General features: G+C 40.8%; 1 protein-coding gene across 2 annotated transcripts in view; it reads left to right on the forward strand.

The window, feature by feature from the left end:
* Positions 1-3171: 3171 nt before the first annotated feature.
* Positions 3172-25546, forward strand: part of PLXDC2 (plexin domain containing 2) — a 461353-nt gene continuing 438978 nt past the window's right edge. The window contains exon 1 of one of the 2 annotated variants that reach the window (XM_008002439.3): positions 3172-4162. In XM_008002439.3, coding sequence (XP_008000630.1) covers positions 4051-4162 — 112 coding nt within the window. In that variant the 5' untranslated portion in view covers positions 3172-4050. The remainder of the gene's footprint in view (positions 4163-25546) is intronic. The other variant, XR_012093899.1, reaches the window with a different exon arrangement.

Below are 25546 nucleotides of genomic sequence, written 5' to 3' on the forward strand. Positions count from 1 at the left end.
AATAGATCACATGCTAATCTTTGCCCAAAGTTCTATGTTGTTGAGAATGATTCTGATATATTATTTTAAAGGAGAGAGTGTCGTATGAATTCCAGATCTTTGTCATGGACAAAGAATCTACGTGCTATTCATTTGTGGTTCCTGATTCATTTGTTCTTTGAGAGATTAGCTAAAATGAAGGGAGTGGGTAAAAGAACCACCAATTCTTTTCCTGTGTCTACAGTAAATACAAACAGATCTCCAGCCATTACTACATCTCTCCCTCCTGTCAGATGGAAGATGTAACATCTTCCACGAACGCTTACTTTGTTACTACAAAATGGAAAGAGACACTTCTACTGTGGTGAAATGTATATGTGGTGAAATGAAATGTATACCCAAATAATTTAGGCCACAAAATACCCTACTTTAGCCAGAATGATAAGAGTAATCTACTTTTTCCATTTCACTCTGAGCATACTGTCCTACATACATTTTATTTATTCGTTCCTTGCTACAATGTGAAGGCAGAATATACTTTTTAAAATAATTATTCATCAACATTTAAGACAAATGATCAAAGCTTGAGTTTATTGCTATACAATGTTGCTCTTTCATCTTTATTTCTGAACAGCAAATCTCATCAAGCATGATTGAGTTTTGCTTACTTGTATCTTCTCCCATACTAACGCATTTACTATGTGTATAGCTCTTCAGAATAAAATTAGATAGGAGTAAACCAGTACAATTCAGCAGCATCAGTGACTTAACCAAACATATAAAAGTCTTTCCCGACTGACCCTGAATGACCATTTAGCCCCCTTTCAAATTTTGGCATCAAATTTCTACTTACAAAAAGTATATAGTTTCAATCAGGAGGGCAGAGCATTGATGACCGCAAGTAACAAGAAAAATGAACGCTACGAAGACGCACATAAAATAATAAAGGAAAAAAGCAAGAAAATGATAGCAAAGAGAGGTGGGGATTTACTTGTTGTCAGAGGAGGAAACACTTATTTTTCTACTGTGAAAGAAGGAGAAATAACCCAGTCTAAAAAAAGAGGTGCTTTCTTGAAATGGTTTCTGCTAGATTCCCCATTATTTTAGATATGATGGGAGCTGGAGTTGTGCAGAATATTTTGGGATGCTTTCCACATGGATTTATGATTCTCAAAAAGAATCGGCATCAATTAAACTATAGTTGACCCTTGGACAGTATGGGGGTCAGGGGAACGGACCCCCTACACAGTAGAAAATTCATGTACAATTTTGACTCCTCATAAACTTAGCTACTAATACCCTACTGTTGTAAGAAAATCATAAGGAAGATAAAATATACTTACTGTTTATTAAGTGGAAGTGGATCATCAGAAAGACTTTCATCCTCATCGTCTTCACATTGAGTGGGCTGAAGAGGAGGAGGAAGAGACATTGAGTGGGCTGAAGAGGAGGAGGAAGAGGAGGGGTTAGTCTTGCTGTGTTAGGGGTGGCAGAGGAGGAAGAAAATCCATGCAAAAGCGGACCCTCCCAGTTCAAACCCCTGTTGTTCAAGGGTCAACCGCACAATCAAGTTTTGATGAGAAGACTCAGTTTTCAAACTTGATTTTAAGCAGGTATGTATCTAGGTACTCAAATTCAGATGTAATATTACATGGAATTTAAACACTCCTGGTTAAGCAGAAATAGAAGAATCGTTACCTAAGTAGAAATCAACCTATGGGAGGAAAGCTCAGGAAAGAGCCAGGGTCCTGGCATAATAAAGAGTTGTAGGCATGACATATGTTTGTGTTTATTCGTGTATATCTGTCGTTTGGAAATAAAGAGCAGATTGAGTATTGGATTAGGGGAAACATATTTCTTGTGAGAGAGCCATCCTTTGAGCATCACATTTGCAAAGGTAGATTGATTATCCGGATACACTTCCAGTGAGTTTTGCTGCAAGCTTGAGACATCTATTGACAGCATCCATAGACTCTTCAGAGCTTGGAGTAGAAAGGAACTTGAACTTAGAACACATGGAAATTTGTTACGTGACTGAAGTCTTCTCTCACTTTTGCTTCGGAAACACTTAAAACCACGTACTTTGCGGTAGGCAATGTTCTACATTTATTAAATATACAGTTAACTCATCCAATCCGTTGCAACCACCTTATAAGGGCGTTACTCTAATTCTCTCCATTTGATGGATGGATAACTGAGGCTGGGAGATAAATTGCTCATTGCGGGGCAGGTGAAATTCCAGCCCAGGCTATCCGGGCTTTAGATCCTGTACTTTTAACCAATAGCGCTTTGCTTCTTTTCCTTGTATTTATCCCTTTCAAAAATGATTAACTGTATGCAAAATAATATAACTAACGACAGGGCCGGCAAGGGTTAACGCGGAAACAGATCCCCGAGCTGAAAAAACAAAAACAAAGCGGGGAGCCAGATCCCCTGAAAGCCCCGGTAGGAAATTCAATGGGCCTCCTGTTCCTTTAAACTCTCGCTTTCGCCCCCGCTGACACTTTACAAAGCCGCGGCGGCAACCGCGAGGACCACGCTGCGGCGCGCCACCCTCCGCTACCCTCCCGCGCGGGGCTGGGGTCCGAGGGGGCTTCGCGGAGTCGGTAACCCAACTGGCTCTCGTTTGCTTTCTCCACACCCAGCCACTGCCAGACCCAGCCTCCGGGAGGGAGCGAGCTATGGTTAACCCTTTCGTGCCCAGGGAGACCCCGCCAGGGTTGGAGCGGGGCGCGATCGCCCCCCGCAGTGGGGCGCGAAGGCGGCCCGGGCGCCAGGTGGGTGGGGGGAGCAGTTGGCGGAGCTGCCCAGGACGCGCGAGCAGGGTGCGGCGATGGCGCCCAGGCAGCGCGGAGGTACCGCCCCGCGCTCCCCCGCTAGCTCCCCGGACTCGTCCCCTCTCCCCGCGCTCGGGGGCAGCCGGCTGCCTGGGCGCGCGGGGCTGGAGTGGCCCTCTCCCTCCCCTTCGCTAGGCTCCCCCGGCTTAATCTGTTGGCGGCGACTCCTCAGCCAGCCCCGAGGAAAGTGCAGTCATTGGACAGGTCGGTGCGGGCTGCGGGTTTCAGGGAGGAAGGTGGGAGAAGCCTGGAGGAGCGAAGGGGAGGGCGGAGGGAGGAGGGAGGAGGGTGGAGGGTGCGGCGGCAGATCTGGCAAATTGCGAGCTGCCTTCCCTCCTCAAAGTGTGGAGCAGGAGCGCTGGGGAGCGTGGCGACGGCAGCGCCTCCTCCGCCACCAAACTCCTGGGGCTCCGCGGGGGCTTGGGGCCACCTCCTCCTGAGCCTGGAGGAACCCTCTCCCGATAGGTTCTAGCCTGACTCCCTCCCACCCCACCCTTTTCCTTTCTTCTTCCTCTCTCTCTCTTTAAAAAAAAAAAAAAAAAACACACACACACACTTTTTTTTTTTTCCTGGCTTCGGACCTCAGACTGCTGCAGCCCGAACCTTCCCAGGGCTCAGCTCTTTGGAGCTGCCCATTCCTCCGGCTGCGAGAACGGACGCGCGCCCTGCGTCGGGCGAAGAAAAGCAAAACTTGTCGGGAGGGTTTCGCCATCAACCTCCTTCCCGCAAACCTAAAAACCTCCTGCCGGGGCCATCCCGAGACAGAGGAAAGTTCCTGCAGAGCCGACCAGCCCTAGTGGATCTGGAGCAGGCAGCAGCGGCGCTGGCTGTGGAATTAGATCTGTTTTGAACCCAGTGGAGCGCATCGCTGGGGCTCGGAAGTCACCGTCTGCGGGCACCGGGGTGGCGCTGTCCGAGTGGAACCAACAGTTTGCGAGCCCCGGCTGCAAGTGGCCTTTCCTCCCCGCAGTTGTTGTTCAGAGTCGGGTAAGGGCTGCGAGTGTGGCAAGTTGCAAAGAGAGCCCCACAGGTCCGGAGAGGGCTGCGCTCCTGCTAGCGTTCGCTTCTTCCTCCTCTCGGTTCCCTACTGTGAAATCGCAGGGACATTTACAAAGGCCTCCAGGTCCCACCGAGACCGATCCGCAGCGCTTGGCCCGGTCGCGCCTCTTGCATCGGGAGCCCCAGAGCACCGGCGAAGGACTGGCGGGCTGGGTAGGGAGGTGGCGGCGGCGGCATGGCGAGGTTCCCGAGGGCCGACCTGGCCGCTGCAGGAGTTGTGTTACTTTGCCACTTCTTTACGGACCAGTTTCGGTTCGCCGATGGGAAACCCGGAGACCAAATCCTTGGTAAGTAAGATGCACCTTGGCTTTTTGATTTTGTGCGCAGCTGAAGACCTTCCTGGAACTCTCGTTCTCCTACCCCCCCCCCCCCCCCCCCCACTCTCTCCCCCTACATCACCTGTCTGCCCTTGGGAAACTTATTGCAGTTGCTTTTCGGGTAAACTTAGGATTCCCAAATGGGGAAAAGAGGGTTAACAAGAGAAGGCCGCCGGGGACTAGGGGTTTTCTTGAGGCTTTCGGGCTTACTTCACCTGGGCGGCAGGGGGTGGTACTGTCTCCCCTAAGTAGCCCCGGGAGGGCTCCAGTGTGAGAGCAAGCTGCTTCTGTGGATACATCTCCTAGGACCTGGCATCTCCAGGCTGTGTGCTCTACGGCTCCTCCTCCTTCCTCGCTGCTGGTTAAACTAAGCGAGTGTGTGATGTGGGGTGGGTGGGGGACTTGGTGAAAGCCAGGGATTGCCGGTCTCCCCTCTGCATGAGAAAATTCCCTGTGGCAGCAGCTTCCTTCCCCTGGCGATCCCCAGTAGCTCAGTCTAGTGAACCGGGCCTAGCGGGCCCTGGAAGTGGGGCGGGGTAGGTGCGGCCGGCGCAGAGGTGGGGAGCAGGTGGGAAAGGTGGGGGCGGGCGCGCCTCTGGATGCTTACCCCTGCTCCCATTGTCCTCCGCCTGCCAGCTTCACAGACAGGCCTGAACACGCAGAGGGTTCCTCAGAGTGCCCTGATTTTGTCCCCGGGAGGACCCCCAACCTCCGCATCCTCTTAGTGGCTGTCCTGGCAGGTGCGCGTCCTGCAGGGAGCCGCGCCCCGCGGACGATCGCCGAGCGGAAGGCGCAGGGCTGCCTCCTGGGACCCTGCCCACCGCGAGCTCGGTGCCTACTCCCCATTTCTGCCTTTCAGTGAAGAAAGTGAAGACACAGGCAGAAAGAGATCTTGGCAGAAATTAGTGAATTCGGGTGGACTTTGAGAGGAAGTGAAACGAGAAAAAAAAAGAAAAAAACTTGGAGGGAAAATAAAAGAAAACGAAAACTTACTGCTTAGGATAATCAATTTGTTCTTTTCTGGTGTGTGTGTGTGTGTGTGTAATTTAAATGGTGTGTGTGTGTGTGTGTGTGTGTGTGTGTGTGTGTGTGTGTAATTTAAATGATTGCCCAGAAAGTATGCATGCGTCCTCAACAGTCAAACTTGAGAGTCACAGATGGAAGGCTGGGGCTACACCTGGGGATGCCAGGCAAGGTGAATCTTGAAGATCTTGAAGGAAACCCTTGAGTGAAATTTACCAAGCCGCGACTTAGAAGACAGTCACAACACTTCGCCTGTCCCTGGTGGAAACTGTTCTAGATAAAACACAGATACTGACTCTGCGCTCTTATTGATGGTTGGAGGAGGGTGTGTGTTGGGGTATATGTGTAGGGAGGCAATAGGATGACAATACTTTTAAAGCTGAGAATAAAATGCAGATTTCTTGGGTGTTGATTTGTCTTTGTCACATTTAATTGTTCTGCATTAATGGACATAGGTTGTCCTTGACTGTGTATGATTTATGACAGTAGACTATACCTTTTGTTGATTTCTCTGATATATTTCACTGGTCAGAAAAAAATAACACTTTTAGCCTTCCAGGAAAGAACACGTTTATTTAAAAATTGCGACAGTAATTTTCATGTACTTATTCATGGTATGAATAGATGCTTAATGAAAACAATTTATTCCACCACAAACGAGGCTAAAAGGATGTGTGTGCCAACTTGCATCCCAAGTTGTTTATTTAAAAACTTCTTTGGCACTAGGAATAAATACTGCATTTGCAGTAAAAATAAATAAATAAATGCCAGCAAATGTTTATCTTTTTATAAACCTTTTCCAGTAATGTTACTGAAAAAAGAATATATGTACACACACACACACACATACACACACACACACACACATTTGCTGTGCCAAGAAGTTCAGAAATTGAGGATGAAATTCATCCCGAAGTAAGATTGGCCATATAATTAAAAGCTCTTGCTGTGGGAAATATAAAATACTTAAAATGTTCAACATCAATGTACTGGTATTTTAAGCTAGTTGAATATTTCTGATGAGAAACATACTCTAGAAGCCCATATATTGATAGGATTGATTTTTAAAAGAATGGTTTTAAATTCCTTGGCAAATTTTCGAAGACTTTTATAAACCAAAGTAACTTCTTTCCTGGACATCAATTTACATGTAGTTTTAAGAAGAAAATATTATAATTAAATGGTTAGCTTACTGAATATATAAAAATGGCAAGGTGAAACAGAAAAAATACACAATTTTTTTGTAAAATAGTCTATATAAAAGTTCGATATGGGGGGAAAAGTCCAACAGTCTTGAAATTTGGCACGCAACAATCATTTTTATTACAGACATTTTGGCACAGGAGAAATATCTGATTTCATAACCGGGACATTTTATTATGCATTACTTTAGTAAATGCTGCAGTTGATTTTATTGCCACCAGAGGGCAGAGAAACTGCTAATTTCCTCTATTCCCTTTTCTGTTTTAGAGGGAAGTAGTTTATCATATAATTTACACTTATTTTAGTTGTTCTTTTTCTGGTTAAAGATTTTTTCTGCCATTTCCTGTTTTTGTTGGAGTTAAACAATTTACTTTGAATTATTACTAGTTTGTAGAGTTTGTTATGAGAGTGTTGCTGTTGAGACATAATCACTAAAGTTTGTTTGCATATAAACCTAGAGCAAAATCGTATAATAGAGGGGTTAATTCAAGTGAATATTTATTATAAAATGGACATCTGTCCATATTGTTGGACAAAGGACAGGTTAATTATTTTATCAATCAATGACTTGAGGCTACATGCAAAATTTTAAAAGTATGAAATGTGAGTTTCTTTTTCCTTTAGAGAATAGATACAAGTTTTGAAGCTTGAGGTTAGGTAAGTTTGGACTGAGATATAATTGCAGTGTAGAACATTTATGTCAAAGATAATGTTTTTGTTTGTTCATGAATGTCTGCATAGAGGTTTGGAATTATTATTATTATTATTATTATTTTGAGTAGCAGTCTCACTCTGTCGCTCAGGCGCACTGCAATGGCACAATCTCCGGCTCAAGGCAACCTCTGCCTCCCGGGTTCAAGCAATTCTCTTGCCTCAGCCTCCCGAGTAGCTGGGATTACAGGCGCCCACCAACATGCCTGGCTATTTTTGTATTTTTAGTAGAGACAGGGTTTCACCATATTGGCCAGGCTGGTCTCAAACTCCTGACCTCGTGATCCGCCTACCTCGGCCTCCCAAAGTGCTGGGATTACAGGCTTGACCCACCGCACCCAGCCTGGAATTATTATAATCAGGAGAATTTGCACATTTCAGTGTGATCTTCAGAAATAAACTCTTGTCAGGGAGAATGTAGTTGAATAAAACTTAATAATGAAAGATTAATTTTGCTCCAGACAGGTTTCCTTACTACAAGAATCAGATACTCTCATGCAGAGATGTAGAAAATACGTGTCCTTATCAATTAGTTTCTGTCATTTTTTCCTAAAACTATCTCCTATTGCAGACACATTATGTTTTTAAAGAGGAATGACTTGATCAACAACCTTGATCACGGGATCTAAAGTCTTCAGCTGCAGGCTGGGCGCCATAGCTCACACCTGTAATCCCAGCACTTTGGGAGGTCGAGGTGGGCAGATCACCTGAGGTCAGGAGTTCGAGACCAGCCTGGCCAACATAGTGAAACCCCATCTCTACTAAAAATACAAAAATTAGCTGGGCGTGGTGGTGGACACCTGTAATCTTAGCTATACTTGGGAGGCTGAGGCAGGAGAATCGCTTGAACCCAGGAGGTGGAGGTAGCAGTGAGCCGAGATAGCACCATTGCACTCCAGCCTCGGGGGGGAGGGTGACAAAGGGAGACTCTGCCTCAAAAAAATAAAAACAAGTAAATAAACAAACAAATAAATAAAGTATTCAGTTACTTCCTCATCACATTAAATACATTCTCTTCTCCATGGTCTTCAAGGCTATTGCAGTGTGGCCTCAGCACTTTCCCACCCTCTCCCCTGCCTGTTCTTGAATGCTCTCACCAGATGAGCTGCTGGAGGTTCCCTGAGTGTGTACCATGCATTAACACTTCTGCCATTCCTCCTGCTCTTCCTTCTCTAAGTCCGTCTCCATCCATCCATTTTCCAATTTTTCCTACAGATTTATCTCAAGTGACACTCTCCACAAAAGGACGTGTTGTCTTAGAATTCTCAGTGCACTTTATGCCTTCTTCAAAGGCACTTGCTTGATACTGTAGGGTTTCCTTTTCTTTCCATTTCTGCCTCTCTCTCATGTATTCCATTAGACCAGACCATACGTCCCTGAGGTCAGGGTCTGTTGTCATTTATTTCTGAATCTGCTGTGGCAACTACCAATAAATAGTTGCAATAAATGATTATTGGACTTAATTGAACTGAATAGAACTATAGTTCAAGCTGAATTATTAATTTGAATGCCACCTTGGGAGACTTTTAAAATAATTCCCATGCTGAGAGTTTGTCCATCAATAGGATAGAAATAAATTTAAAACTAACTTTAGAGAGTAATTGTTGAAACCAAAGCACAAGATCCAGAAGTCTGCTAAACTATCCTTCTACTATTAGGTGGGACTTTCAAAAATTCATTCGACCATTCTTCTATCCTGCTGGTTTCTGAGTGAATGTTCACTCATGTTCTTAATCTCATATCTTTTTTCTTTTATACATTTCTTTAAAAAATTTCTTTGTTTTAATTTTTAATTTTTAATAATATGTATTTAAGCTATGCAACATGATGCTTGTTTATTTTCAAATTCCATGTATAAGAGAAAATCAAATTGCATTTGTATTTCTGTGTCTGAATTATTTTACTTAGCACAATGTCCCCCAGCTTCATCCATGCTATCACAAATAGCAAAATCTTTTTTAAGGCTAAATAATATTCCATTGTGCGTATATATATGCACTATATATGTGATATATAGAATACATGTGCACTATCTATGCAATATATAATATATATGAAATATATAATATATATGCACTATATATGCAATATATATGGAATATATATCCAGTTATGCATCAATGGACACTCACGTTGTTTCCATATCTTGGCTATTGTGAATAATGTTTCAGTTAACATAGGAGTGAAGATACGTCTTAAAGGGGCTGATTTTCTTTAGATATATATCCAGAAGAGAGATTGCTGGTTCATATGGCGGGTTTATTTTTAATTTTTTGAAGCAACTTCATATTGTTCTACATTCCCACCAACAGTGTGTAAGGGTTCCCTTTTCTCCACATTTTCACCCACACTTACCATCTATTGTCTTTTTATTTTTATTTTTTTATTATACTTTAAGTTCTAGGGTACATGTGCACAACGTGCAGGTTTGTTACATATGTATACTTGTGCCATGTTGCTGTGCTGCACCCATCAACTCGTCAGCACCCATCAGCTCGTCATTTACATCAGGTATAACTCCCAATGCCATCCCTCCCCCTTCCCCCCTCCCCACAATAGGCCATGGTATGTGATATTCCCCTTCCCGTGTCCAAGTGATCTCATTGTTCAATTCCCACGTATGAGTGAGAACATGCAGTGTACAGTAGCCATCTTAATATTAGTAGGTGTGACATGATACCTTATTGTGGTTTTGATTTGCATTTCCCTAATGATTAGTGATGTTGAGGACCTTGTCATATACCTGTTGGCCATTTTTTTTTGTCTTATTTGGAGAAATGTCAATTTTTAGGCCCTTTGCCCATTTTAAAATCAGTCATATGCCTTAAACCTTCTATTGATAGATAGGACTTTCAAAAAGTTTATTCCACTATTCTCCTATACTGCTAGTTTCTGACTGCATATTTACTTATATTTTTAATTTAATATCTTAAAATACAGTATACATATATATGTACATATGCATACATATATGGTGGTTGTGATGTTTCATTTCACTGAAGCTGAAGACTACAAAATAATTTTGATTATTTGTGAGATTGCTTTTGAATTAAACTGTCTTTAGGCCTCATGCCACTAAACTATAATGAAGGAGGCTTTAGAAATATTGTCTTGGCTGGGCGTGGTGGCTCACACCTGTGATTCCAACATCCCAACATTGTTTTGGGGGTCTCAGGTGGGTAGATCAGGAGTTCAGGAGATCAAGACCATCCTGGCCAACATGGTGAAACCCCATCTCTACTAAAAATTAAAAAATTTGCCAGGTGTGGTGGCACGTACCTGTAGTCCCAGCTACTGAGGAAGCTGAGGCAGGAGAATAGCTTGAACCCGGGAGGCAGAGGTTGACAATGTGCCACTGCACTCCAGCTGGGCGACAGAGCAAGACTCCATATCAAAAAAAAAAAAAAAAATTATCATAAAACTTGTTTTGAGGTGGGTTCAGTGGCTCACACCTGTAATCCTAACACTTTGGGAGGCCGAGATAGGGAGATTGCTTGAGCCCATGAGTTGGAGACCAACCTGGGCAACATAGGGAGGAGACCTCATCTCTACAGTTTTTTTTTTTTTTTTTTTTTTCAATTAGCTGGTCATGGTGGTGCATACCTGTAGTCCCAGCTACTTGGTAGGCTCAGGTGGGAGGATGGCTTGAACCCAGGAGGTCAGGGCTGCAATGAGCTGTGATTACACCACTGCATTCCAGCCTGGCCAACAGAGTGTGACCCTATCTCAAAAAATAAAATAATAAAAAACTTGCTATGGTAGCTGTTACAGGGAGGTAGCTGAGGATATTCTGCAATACATTGCACAGTGTCTGCTCCCCGAGATAGTATGCCATGAGAAAATGAGAGAGAAAGAGAAAGAGACAGGGACAGGGTGAGACATCTTATGTTTCAATAACAGACATAGTTCTTTTGAACTTGTTTGTATCTTCTGGACATTATAAATAGAGGCTAGGAGTTTTACCATTTAAATTTTGGTTTCTTGAAATCTCAGTGCACAATTTGTGGCCCACCTCCAACCGGTATATAAACCTTCTGGCCTACATTTTGTGTGCTAGCTTACCTCTGTCTTCATCTTACCTTTCTCACTTAAAATCTCATTTGGTATTTATTTGGGAAAAAAGCAAATAAGATTGAATCGCCATAATACATAAGGTTGTGTATCACTAAGTTGCTTTTCTGCTTTCTCTTAATCTGATGAATTCCAGCCCTTTGACTTTATTCTGAGCACATTTTCCCAAAGCTTTAATTATCTCTGTAGAGTACTCCATTCTGAGAGGTCTTTCTTCACTGAGTTCACACAGGATGTCTTCCCTCACTGCCTCCCACACAATGATTCTGTTAAGCTGAGGAAGTTACTACAGAATGACAGAGTAAGTAGTGATGCTTTTACCAAGACAGTTTCTTCCACTATTTATTGTGTTATAAATTAACAGGATAATAACTGAAAAAAGATGAGAATATAAAATATTCCACATGTGTTCATAACCAGAGAGTGAACTCATTTCATATTTATTGTTTGGTTTTATTTTCCTCTTTTTAATTAAAAAAGTGGTAAGCTGTGGACTGATAGTATAGATTTGTATATTTAAATAGAATTAGAGGTCTTGTCAGGGGCCTGTTTGGAATTAGCCCGTTAAAGATTACAGATCTGAACATGGGGTCAGACACTAAGTGACCTTAGTGGAAATGCAGACTTTTAATCTCTTCCTCCAGAGGCCATCGAACCAGATCTAAGCACTAGTACCTTTCCTCTACCCTTCAAATTAAAATAGGCTGTTCTTACTCTCTGCTTGAGGCCTTATCATAGATAGCGGTCTGTGATTTTTGTCAAGAGAGGGTCACAGGCCAAGATGTAGACTGACTTCCTTTTTACTTGTCTGGAATCTTATTACTCAGTTCCTCAATTATTTTTTACTCAATAATCGGACATTTTCCTTAGAATCCATGTCGCTCGAGGTCTCAACCTGTAGGTAAGGGTGTGTAGCTCATTGAGGCTTTGAGAATATGGAGAGAATGTTAAGAGTTTGCCCTTTGGAAAAACTGAATAGGAATTCGAATATTTAAAAGTCAATTTTCTATATATTCCTTGGAGTGTTCAGTAATACGAAAAGTCTAAATAAAACTGATATATTCTCTTTGAGTATGATGCTTCGTAAATACACTCCGGTTTATTTGGATTAGGATACTGTATTCTTGGGTCCAGCTGGAATATGGAACATTGGACATTCCATAATGTTTTTTGGGTAGTAGTTTTATGCTTCTGTGTGTATCCACTTGCAGTAGTAACTCCTACTGTTTTCTCTCTGAAACCATAATATGAACATCCAATAACATTTATTTCCCTAAAGCCTAAAAGGGAAGTAAGATAGGCAGAATTTATCATTTAGAGCATGAAATGTACCAATAATGATGAGTTTTAAGATGGGAAAGTATTTAAGGTACATTTCAGGTACTGTTCATGCTGAATCTATTATATTTATTTGCTTAATTCTTTCCAACATACAAACTTAAGCTGTAGCTACCACTGACCTAATGAACCTGGTTATTTATATGCTGTCTGTTTGTTCATTTGTCTGATCAAAAGGTCCCACTCACCTTCCTGTGGGCAGAGCTGGCGGGACCAAGTCTGGTATTACAGCTGACTTCTCCTTTTGGCTTTCTCTTCTCCTTCTCCTTTTGCTATCTTTTCCCTTGAATTCATTGAGAAATGTCGATATACAAATTACATAAATACAATCTACATTGCAAAATATTCCATTGAAAAGTGTATGTGAAATAATTTTTGGCATACTGAGTCATGTTCTTAGTGGGTATGGGTTCCTGTGACTTCAAGCAATCCTGTCCTGAACTTTTAATTTTAAAATATTTAACCTCCTAATTATTTTGCCAGTCCACAGTTTTATGTTAAAGATTGCCCAAAATGTACTGCCTGTCCATAATTCTTTCTAGAATTATTGCGTCTGATATTAGCCATTTTAATTCTATTTATTATTTATATAGGTCCTGGGAATATACACCTTTGAGTTTTTTGTTGTTCTTGTCATTTAGCCATTTAATTTGCTAATTCCAAGAAACAAAAATTGAACTAAGAGCCATACTCTTGTGTCTTTGCACTTTTTTTCCCTTGGTGCTTGTTTGGAGCAGAAACAAGAGGGTCATTTTGGATTATTTTGTCATACAACAAAAATTTGAAGAATATTTTAATACTTTGAAAACTGTGGATGCCCTGTGAAAATCAAGTTGACTTGTGAGGTTAAAACAAATTTTATTTCACATTTTAGTCTGACAGCATTCTTGCTATATTACAAAGATGTTGCTCAGTACTTTATTTTCTTATGCTGGTTTTGTTACACTAGCATGGGATATTATATGTCTTGTATAATGTATAGTTGTACCTAATTTGATTTGTAACCTGGCTTTAAAAGTTTTATGTAGCTTTAAAACATGTTTACTTTTTTGTTCAAAATGAATGAATTTTATGAAAACCTTTTGTTTTACGTGAAGTGTGAGTAAATATAGCTCCTATATCGGAATCTTGTGGTCACATTTGCTAATATGGAAAGACTTGCAAAATACTGATGGTTATGTTGTGAAACAATTTTGGTGGAGACTGAGTTGTGTAATAAATCACATCACTTGCTGTTTTGTTTTTAGCAACTGCGTCTACTTGGGTTGGTCTTAATTGTAATCTGCTCATCCACAACTGATTTATTCAATTTTCCATTCATGGATAATTAGTGCTTTTCTGAACGTGGGGGTAGGAGCATCCTTGCAAATGTATTTTCCTGTTTACATGCAGGAGATGCTTGGCTTATATTTAGAACTAGAATTTCTGGGTTATTGGGTTTGTGAAAGGTCTACTCCAAAAAGATAAATCCTGAAATAAGCTCTGCTGAGATAATCTACTTTGACGATAAAGAGGGTGGGGGAACCCATAATTATCCCTGTACTGATACACAGTCTTAATTACTATAGCTTTATAATAAGTCTTTATATCTGATGGGACAAACCCGTCCTCCTTGTTCTTGCTCTTCAGAAGCTGGCTCTCTCAGGAGGTTCTTTCCTTTTCCAGAGCCATTTTAGAATAAACATTTCAGATTTTGCTACAAATTTTTGGGCTTTTGATTGCAATCTTATTAAATCTTTGGGTCATTTTGTAAATAATTCCATTTCTAAACAACTGGGAGACTACGTAATTTCTTTTCTACAACATCTAATGGCCAGAACAAGTACCACAGGGTTTCATAACAATTTTTTTCTCTTTTTTAGACAGATTCTCACTCTGTTGCCAAGGCTGGAGTGCAGTGGCACGATCTTGGCTCACTGCAACCTCCACCTCTCAGGTTCAAGTGATTTTCCTGCCTCAGCCTCCCAAATAGCTACAACTACAGGCGCGCCACCACACCCCGCTAATTTATGTATTTTTAGTAGAAATGGGGTTTCACCATGTTGGCCATGCTGGTCTCCAACTCCTGACCTCAAGTGATCCACCCATTTTGGCCTACCAAAGTGCTGGGATTACAGACATGAGTCACTGCGCCCAGACATCATAACAAATTGTTAATAGTGACTATTTGACAGTGACCATTTTTAGTTGAAATGAAATGTCCAGATGGAGAGCCGGAGAGGTTTTCTTATCACATCATCAAACTAACCATACATCTAATTGTTTCCTAGGAAACAAATGGGGAATGATAGTTTAATTAAAATGGACAACTCAGCTAAGGGAAGGAAATGTTAACACCTGGCTTCTTAGGAGCTATCACAATGGAGGAGTGAGCTCAAGGCAAGTAACACATAGACACGATGACATTTTTGCAAAGTGCCTCTTAGCATCCTATCTCTGGACCAGCAATGCTACAACAAAGACTTTGTCTTAAATTTGCTGCATCTTAAGAAACAGCTTTGGAAAGAATGGTACAATCTCCAAGCTTTAGGATCCTCCTTAACATTTGCTCACTAGCTGATTCATTTCAATTCCATTGGAGATTTACTTTGAAAGAGAGTACAGTTTGCAAGTTGCTACCACTCTATAGATAATAGAATTTGTTATTTGATTTAGACTCTAGGCATTTGCAAATGAAAGGGGTACAATTTTCTTGTTTGATTTGAAAATGTCAACTCCACCTCCAGTTCCGCACAGTCCCTGACTGGCTATGGCTCTGAACTCAGGCTTGGTGATCTGAGTATTTTTTTAATCAGGAGTACATGGAAAAGCCAGGCGGCTTGTTTTATTTCTTGGTTGTTTAGCCTTCTTTATCTTTTTAACATCTGTTGTTCATTTCAGATATTTTTGAAAACAAGCGAGATTTAAAGTCATGCTGCACATGACAGTCTCATTGTCTGGACGTTGCAAAACAGTTCCATGCAGGAAGCCAGATTGGTGCAATCTCAGTTTTGTCAAGCTGTTTTTAGAAGAGATGTTTGAAAATAGGCATGGCCAATAAGAAGCTGATTTTTTTTATGCCAAGTACTTTTGTTTGACTTCAGATGGCTTTTCTCCAGCCCCCAGTTCTGTTGTCCTGTCTTCAACAGGCCTGGCCTTTCTAGCCTGGCTTACTGCATAGGCTTCCCACCTTGCCTCCAAAATTGCCCTGCTGGAACCCATTCTTCATTCCACAGCCAGAAAGATCTTTCTAAAATGCAAATCTGGCTGTGTACTTCCTCTGTTAGAACCACTCCTGTGCCTTTCTGTTGCTCTCATGCTGAAGGTATCTGGTCCTGTTTGACCTCTTCAGGTTCAAGTTCAGCACTTTCTGCCCTTCCCCAGGATCCCCGTACGTTGTCTCTGTTCTGAAATTCTGCACGTGCCTTTGCCTCTTTTTGGAGCACATTTTCCTCCTTTTTTTTTTTTTTTTTTTTTTTTTTTTTTGGCTTTTTGTCCTTCAGGTCTCCACTTAGCCTTGATGTCTTCATCATTTCACTGATTATCAGTAGTAATTACTTGTGCCTGCATTTGACTATAACCCGCCTTCTGTGACTGATTCCCCAATGCTCCCTAGCTCCAAGCATAGGAAGCTCTCTGAAAATTTGCTGTAGGATGCTTGTTAGTGTTCCACTTCTATAAATGGTGCTGTGTTTGTTCAGGTTTATCCCTCATGCAAAGAGTTTTGTGGATACTTTCTTACCACATGTTTCTTTGGGCAAAATGTCTAAGTCACAATTTCTGTAATATGATGTCCTGGGTTAAAATATCAATGACAGGCCAGACACAGGGGCTCATGCCTATAATCTCAGCACTTTGGGAGGCCTCTACTAAAAATACAAAATATTAGCCAGGCATGGTGGCGGACACCTGTAGTCCCAGCTACTTGGAGGCTGAGGCACAAGAATCACTGGAACCCAAGAGGCAGAAGTTGCAGTGAGCTGAGATCATGCCACTGCACTCCAGCCTGGGTGACAGAGGGAGACTCCATCTCAAAAGTAAAAAATTTAAAAAAAAAAAAAAAAAGACAAAATGTACAGACAAGGTAGAGATGGAGTGACTGCAAAGTAAGAGGATTTGTCGTATATATTTGTGAAGAACTGAGAACTCATTTACAAAGGATGATTTATAAATGATCCAGTCATATACTAAGCTAGCAAGAACAAAGAAAGGGATAGTTTAACCGGTGTTATCAAGAGCAGTTTTAAATTTCTGAGCTTTGTAAATCTGAATAACATTTCAAAGACTGTGAAAGGACAAGATTTTAATCCTCTCTAACAATTTATAACCCACAACTTGAACTGTCTGATAAAATATTAAAACTGGTTAATTTGCTTCTCTAGGGAGAATTCCATAGTTAAAAATGATATATGGATAAACAATGAATGAAATAGAAATTAGAGATAGAGCCATGAAATTTGCATAATTAGCTTTCCACCTATCTCAAGGCGAAAGAGTCCAACTGGGAAATTCCCCCTGGGAAATAGATATTTAAGAGATTTTTCAGATACAGACCATTGGGCAGCCTTTTAAATATTTTTCAACAAAAGAATCAATACGATCTCTTAGTACCACACTCAGTGACTTGAGTTAACTCTTTTCACGGTTTTAATTATGATCCACTTGCTCACGTTTTAATCCATTCAGGTCAGCTTCTTCCATGTAATCAACGGTTTGTTTCTTTTATATTCAGAGCACATTTTTTTTCTTACCTTGGCTTTTATTGTTTTTATTGAAACATTCTCCAGAGTTCTTTCTCTCTTCCATGCTCGTGGTACGGTCTGAACATCTGATATTTTTATCTCCTCAGTATCTCTTTCCCCTGTCCTTTGGTAACAGCACCCTCCCATTATTTAGGAATGTCCTCTCCCCACTCTATGTTACTCTCCTGGTTTCTTTTAATAGTGGCATATTTCCCATGACCAGCTTGTGTCTTAAAAGTGGCCATGCAGAGTGTACCTTCACCCTTGGACCTCAGGCTAATCGGTCTTTCTTTAACTATGCTTCGGAAAAGAGAAGGGTTTTTTTTTTTTTTTTTTTTTTGGTTCCTGGGAGTTGCTGCGTTGGGAAGATAAAAGTCTAGAGCCATCCATAGGCCATCTTGGACTGCCCAATCTGATAAAGCAGGAAATTCTGATTTTGAGTTGAGATTTGTTACTTGTCACTGAAAGAGTCTTGAGAGATCCATCAAAGTGTTCAATTATATTGCTATTTGTATAAGTATTCAATTGAGGACTATTCTTCCCACTAAATTGTAAGCTCTATGAGGGTAGGAATCAAGGTTTGTTTCCCCCTTTTTTTTTTTTTTTGCTTGTTTGTTTTCTTGGCACCTTTCATAGTGCACCTCTTCATAGAATGCAATTAGTAAATACTTAATGATTTTTTCTGCATAATTTCATTTGGTAGGGCCTATTATCAATGACCATTAAAACGATTCAAATCTCAGATGTCGAGTGACATTCACCAGATAAGTCATAATTTGTGAGTGTGATAGATTCTTTCTTCTCTGTTGGTTTTCTTGGGTAAATTTTGTCCCATTCTGATATTACGTATTCAATTCTTGTACCTAGGTCTTATTTTTCTCATCTTTCTTGGTGTTTCACTTACTGTCTTCCTTTATTTGGTCGGCAATTCCTGTCATCGTTTCATTTTTCCTGTGGGTATAGATAAACTTTCCAGGCACTGGAAAACCATGAAAGAGAAGGCTTTAACTCATTTTTTTTTTAACTTTTATTTTAGGCTCAGGGGTACTTGTACAGATTTGTTATATAGATAAACTTGTGCCACAGGGGTTTGTTGTCACCCAGGTAGTAAGCTTAGTGTTCCTCCCCTTCCTCCCACTCTCCACCCTTAAGTAGACCCCAGTGTCTGTTGTTCCCCTCTTTGTGCCCATGTGTTCTCATCATTTAGCTCCCACTTATAAGTGAGAGCATGTGATATTTGGTTTTTTGTTCGGGCATTAGTCTGCTAAGGATAATGTCCTCCATCCACTTTCCTGCAAAAGATATGATCTCATTCTTTTTTGGGGCTGCATGATATTCCGTTGTGTATAGGTACCACATTTTCTTTATCCAGTCCATCATTGATGGACATTTAGGTTGATTCCACATCTTTGCTATTGTAAATAGTGCTGTAATGGACGTTTGCATGCATGTGTCTTTACAGTAGAATGATTTATATTATTGACCCAGCAATCCCATCACTGGGTACACACCCAGAGCTTTAAGTCTTTCATGGATGACATATCATAGCTTTTGTTAGTCCAATAATCTGTACCCAGAAAGAAGAGGCAAAAATCCCATCACACAGACCATCAGTACTCCATAGCCAATGCTTATTCGTTTTGTTTAATACTTCTTTTTATTGGGATTCTCCAGAACTTTAAAAATTTAAAAATAAAACAAAAATAGTATAACTACACTTCAGACATAGTACCTACCACGTAGTAGGCTCTTAATTTAAAAATTGTTGACTGACTTATTGAATAGCCCGCAAAGGTCTGTCTTGCGTCTAATAAATGCATTGACTCATTTCTCTTTCCATTCATTTATTCAATAACTAATCAGTAATTAAAAAGAAACATGGAGGAATGCATCAATGCATTTATTAGAAATAAAATAGGCTGTTGTAGGTTAATTGGAAACCTAGCCATTCTATCTCTTATTCTTTATACATAAGTTGGAGACTGCCATATGTTACACATGTATGTGTGATGTGTACTTAAAATATATGACATTTCATCATATAATTTGAAATGTCTCTGTGAAGTTCAATTTGCCTAATTTTTATATTAGTTAACCTTTTCCTCCACCGGAGTAACTTCAGTTGGAAGATGTTTCTACTGTCAATTGAATTTTGTAATTCACTGTGTGATATAGAAAAAGACACGGTTTCTATACATAAGGGGTGTGATTTACAAGAGACTATATGCATGTATATAATGTGGATATAGTGCAAGGGACAAACCCATACTTGTGGTTGCACAAGAGAGCCGGGGAAGAGTCCCGCGGGGGTGTGCGTTGTGGGAAAGTTATCCAGGGAAGATAACATTTGATTGTCTTGTGGTTGCTAAAAGGATGCTTTTGATGCCAGATGGGCTTGAGTCCAAATCTTGGCTCTGAAATTTCCTTGCTGCCATTTTGACCTTGGGCAAAAATATTAACCCCCGAACCTCCATTTCTTCATCTATAACACAGCAGTAAAATCACTCGTCTGTCTAGTAATACTAATGGTTGTGAAAAATGTCTGTTCTCTGAAGGTTTGGTGGGTTTCAATAGAAAAATATAAGGACGTTGGCAGTGGGAAGTTAAGGATGTCAGAGGCAGAAACAAAAATGGGCAGGGCAAGGCATGGCGTTTTCTCTGAAAACTTTACTTAATCTTATTAAATATTAGTTATCGATGTATCTATATTTCAAAGTGCCAGACATAAAGCCATATCACCTTTGGTCTAGTAATAGTCATGTACGATGCTACCGTTGCAGGTCTGGGAAAAATTCAGGCCAATGTGAGCCTTTGATGGCCACTGGAACAGTAAATTGCAGCAGCAACATCTAACTAGGAGTGCTGACTGCACCTCCAGCAGGCTCAGACTTGCATGGCTGCCTGCGGGAATGCAAAGCATTTCTCTTATTCACAACCCTCCCCCTCACTCATTGATAGCCTAGGGCCAGATCTGGATGTGGAGAACATTATTCCAGTAAAACGTGCATTAAAAGAACACTCAAGGAGTTTATTTTTTAACAAACTCATGTTGTGTAAAACGAGATGAGGATCTCAGAAACAGTTTTCTTTTTTTGGCATGGGCTGAGGACACGAAATGAAATTCTGCTGCGTCACCTACTTTGAAGCAAGAAAATAATACTTTGACCTTATGAATGTATTTGATTCTAGGGATAAATAAACCACCTTAGGAGATTACACAATTCCCTTGGATGACAAGTTAACTTTTTTTGGATAATGATGCTCTGTGTATAAAGGGATCCAAAATGCTACCTGTGCATTAGTGAATTAATCAAAAAGGTAAGCAAATCTATGTGTAAGAACAAGACAGCTGTCCTAAGATTGAGTCAATGAGTAGAAGATAAGAAACGTCAAAATAAAAAATGAATACAAATCTTTAAAAAACCTGCAGAGTTCAGAGTTTCCTGGGCATTTCATATTTCGCTGTTTTATTTTCTCCAGAACTGTACGGAGGCCTTTAGTGTTTTAGTTGAGGCCAGCCCTAAACATATGGACAATAGAAGTGGACGTCTTCATGGTATTATTTGAGGGCAATGGAACCAGTCCTTGTTCCTGCATGAACTTGCAGGTTGTCATTAACTTACAGAGTCATTTATTTGGGTTTAGGTAATATGTCTTGGAAAATGTGAAATATTGCAAGGAGGAAGAATGGTCATCCATATCCTCTGCATTTGAAACCTAGAACAGGTGTGCTAAAAAGACAGGTATAGTGTCCAGGTTTCAATGGACTGGGAAAGGAAGCCTTTGGCAAGGCCCCTGATTAGATCAAGAATAGCACAAAATCACTGAGAGAAAGAGAGAGGCAGAGAAAGAGAGAGAGAGAGAGAGTGTGTGTGTGTGCGTGTGTGTGTGTGTATCTGTCTGTCTGTCTGTCTGTATGTGTCTGTGAAGAGGCAAGTGATAACAAAGGCAGAGGGACAGATGTATCAAAAAGGGGCTGAGAGAAAACTGCTCAAGAAAGAGGTTAGGTGGTTCTGAGGACCGAATCAATATCCCATTTGCTACACTATCTGTGTACCATCTATGCCACCATTTCAATACATATCTGGCAATAGACTGTTAATATTACCAGACATTAGTAGAACTTTTCAAGCTTTCCAAATTATGTAATTGGATTAGCCTATAAACTAAACAAAATTGGCTCAATATATAGTTGTTTCGAAAGGACTGAGATAACTGAATTAAAGTGACATTACTATGCTGTTAGGTTGGGGTTCATGGTAAGGTTTAGCTCTGCGAATAATTATTTATTCACTCTACAAACATTTGCTAGATGTATCCTATCCTCCTAGCTTTGTTATGTGAAGGGATACAAAATACAGCCTTTGCCAGGTAGAGGTTACCATGAAGTATTGAAAATAGGAAAGTAAAAAGGACAGTTGTAAGAAAATGTGGTGTGTGTGTGTGTGTGTGAGAGAGAGAGAGTGGGTGCATTCACTATGGCATTGAGAAACGGGAGCATAGGTCTTAGCCTCGAGAGTCAGGGAAGGCTTCCTAGGGAGGTATGTCTGGGTCTGCATTTGAAGTGTGAGTGACAGGAGGGCAGAGTTGCTGGAAGGACATCCTGAACAAAGAGAACAATCCTGGGGCAGAGAACTGTGAAATCTTCAGGGAACTGCCCTTGCCTGTTGGGCAAGAGCAGGCGCAAGATTAGGAAGGGCCTTGCACACCCAGCTAGGTGTTGAATTCTCCCATGAAGTGGACAGCTGGCCTAAAGTGCTGACATTTCAGACGTAAGCAACCGCACCCAGACCGATTTTTTATCAGCTGAGTGACAAACTCAGACGGACTCTTAGAAGGGTCTCTCTAGCAGTGGTGTGGAGAGCAGCTAGGAAGGGCAGGCCTGGAGACAGACCCAATTCAGCACTGCTGGATCAATAAAGATGGAATGTGATGCAGGCTTCAGATCAGAGGAGGACAGCTAAGATAGTTCTCATGTTTTCCAGGTGCTTTATGGAATAGAAAAATGAGCTCAACCTTAGACTTGGCGAGTACTGAGGTGCTCATGGGTCGTACCAGTGGCGACAGCAACTCTCCCAGGACTGGGGCTCAGCAGGGAAGGCTCAGATGAGTTCAGGATGTCAAATCATCGAGGTGTACCTGGTGGTGGTGGAAATCAGCCAGTGAGCAGGAATAATCAGAGAAGAGCAGAGGGTCAAGGTCAGAGTCTTAGAGAGCTGGTCTGGGAAGGGGAAACTGAGGAATGGGCCACCTGACAGGAGATACAGGAGGAGCAACGTAGAGTGAGAGGCAGATTAGGAAAAGCATCACTAGGGCAGATCAGGGAATTCAGTGAGAGTGGTTTTGGTGGAGGAATGGTGGCCAGCTGGTGGCAGATTGTGGTAGGATAGTGATGAAGATCAGAGAAGGATGCAGTAATGTGGATGACATACCACCCTTTTAAAAAGCATGGCTGGGATCTGGGTGTGTTGGCTCACAGCCATAATTTCAGCACTTTGGGAGGCTAAGATGGGAGGATCGCTTGAGCCCAGCAGTTTGAGACCAGTTTGGGCAACAAAGTGAGACCCCATCTCTCCAAAAATAAAAATAAAAATATTAGCAGGATATAGTGGTGCACATCTGTGGTCCCAGCTACACAGGAAGCTGAGGTGGGAGGATTGCTTGAGCCCAAGAGGTTGAGGCTGCAGTGAGCCAAGACTGGTCCACTGCACTCCAACCTGGGCAACCGAATGAGACCCTGTCTCAAAAGAAAGTAAAAAAAAAAGTATGGTTGGGAAGTAAATGACAGAGAGGGAGTGGCCAGAGGGGAACGTAAGGGAAGGGGTTTTTTTGTTTTTTTGTTTTTTTGCTGGCAAAGGAGATTTGAGCTCATTTATAGGCATGGGGGAAAACAATCAGTAGGTGCATAAGTGAGTTGAGAATCTATGTGACCAATACAGGAAACCATGTCAGGATCATTGTCTCAACAAAAATGATCACAGCCCTCCAAAAACGCAACTTGACTTTGAGAAGGCTTTCTTTTATCACATGCAAGAATATTGCTGTGACATCTAATAAAAATTTAATTAAGGCTTAGATGATATCACATTTTATGTAACCTGAAGTCCTTAAATCCATGAAATCACTCAAATAGAATCAAGTCTGTTGGAAAGAGAATCTCATCTTAAGAAGTGACAGCAGGAGAAATGAATAAGTTCCATTTTATTTTATCAGTGAGGTCTGGGGCTACAAAATGGTTCTAACAGCATAAAGAAATAATAGCCACTTTCGAGAACAGGGTATGTAAAATAATTTGTTTAGTTTCAGCCACTTTTGAAAGCCAATTGTACACCCTGAAAGAAAGGCAATCCTGACTCCATTGTTCTTTCGCCAGTAAGTAGATCGGGAATTACAATAATAAATAGAAGAAAGAATGTTGTTTTTCCTCGCTGTAATTAATTTTAAGGTTCTTGTGAAGATGAATTTTTGTGGTGAATAAAATAGTCCCTTGCACATATTAGGTACTGAGTAAGCATTTGTGAAATATGGATTTTCTAGCCTTTATTTGTGTTTAAGGAATCAAGGAATAAAACTCAAAATTGACTTTCAAGAAATTTTTGGAACTCTCTTCTCCCTAAGAAACTGTAAAGTCTTATAAAAGAGGCATTATTTATTTTCTCCAACTATTTCCTGCTAGGTGAATTAAAGGTTTTTTTTTTTTTTTTTTTTAAATCAATAGTTGTTTTATAAGATTGTTTGAGGACTAAAAGGGCTGATTGTAATCACCTGTAACATGCTACCCAGCAAGACATTCCTGACCAGGTTGAAGTTAAAAAAAAAATGAAGTGAAATATCAAGCTTATGCAAGTTTGAAATTACAAACAAGAACAAAAGTTAAAACCCATAAGCCCTTCTTATCAGTAGGTTATCTTTCAGGATAGATTATATGGTTGTTTCTCTTAGTAATTGCAACATTGCTCTGTGTTCTCAGTGAGTGAGAGAGAGAGAGAGAGAGAGTGTGTGTGTGTGTGCGTGTTTGTTGGTGGGCAAGCAGGGACAAATAAATGAGTTGGAAAGAAAGTAAAGATGATAAATGGGTGGCTTAGGTCAGGTTCTGATAATTTTACAATATTTATGGATGAACGCTAAGGTGGTTACATAGTTTGTGCTTGCTTAAATGTTCCGACCTAGTTTAACTTTGTAATGCATTGCAAACACAAAAACACCAAAATGCAAAATTAATGGATTTTGCAATTTGTTTTGTAAGACATGCAGAAATGCTAATGTAGAATATAAATGTGCATCGGTCTGCAGTGATCATTCAGCTTGTAACTGAAATTGTTAGGTCATTTATCATTGTCTGTCTATGTAAATTGCTTTGTCACATGCTTCCACATAAATCAGCAATGGAGGCCTGTCCCTTTTGTTTTGGTTTAGTTTATTTCTTGTTCACGTAAGACTCTTAACCTGACAAGATGTTAGCAAAAAGTGACTAACATAAAACCATTTCCTCTGTCCATTACTTGCATTTTGGTGAAACAAGAAGGAAAAAATAGTTACAATTCAATACATTTATATATTTATTGATTTATTTATTTTCGAGACAGGGTCTCGTTCTATTGCCCAGGCTGGAGTGCAGTGGTACGATCAGGACTCACTGCAGCCTGGAATTCCTGGGGCTCAAGCCGTCTTTCCACCCCAGACTCCCCATAGTTTTAAATTTTTGTGTAAAGACAGGGTCTTGCTATGTTGCCCGGCTGGTCCCAAACTTTTGGGCTCTAGCAGTCCTCCCACCTAGGCCTCCCAAAGTCCTGGGATTACAGGTGTGAACCACCATGCCCGGCTAATAGATAACTTTAAAAAATTTAAACTTCCAGTTTCCAAATACTAACTTGTATTGCTAGAATAGATTATGGAATTACTTATTTGCATATAAAAGACAGGAAACAACTCAAGCTTTTAATATTTTCTATGCTATTTGTTAACTTTACTCTGTGGTTTTCTAGCCCATGATAATAAATACAACATCGGCAATCTGCAATCAGAGGAATTTAAGTCCTAGTAAAACAGACAAGTCACTTTGCTATAGTCTCCTTAAATTTATGGAGGTGTTGAAATGCTTTTGAAAAGTGTGAGCTCAGATGAACTTAAGTCAATTATTCAATCTTATAGAACAAAGATAGACATATTTGTCTGCTATAAAAGCCTATTTTGGAAATTGAGTGTGACAGTGTACACAACTGCAGCCTGTTCAAACAGTTCCATCTGAATTATGCTTAATTGAATTTATTTTCATGGTTATTTCATA

The sequence above is a fragment of the Chlorocebus sabaeus genome, chromosome 9, assembly GCF_047675955.1.
Source record: "Chlorocebus sabaeus isolate Y175 chromosome 9, mChlSab1.0.hap1, whole genome shotgun sequence".
Taxonomy (NCBI): domain Eukaryota; kingdom Metazoa; phylum Chordata; class Mammalia; order Primates; family Cercopithecidae; genus Chlorocebus; species Chlorocebus sabaeus.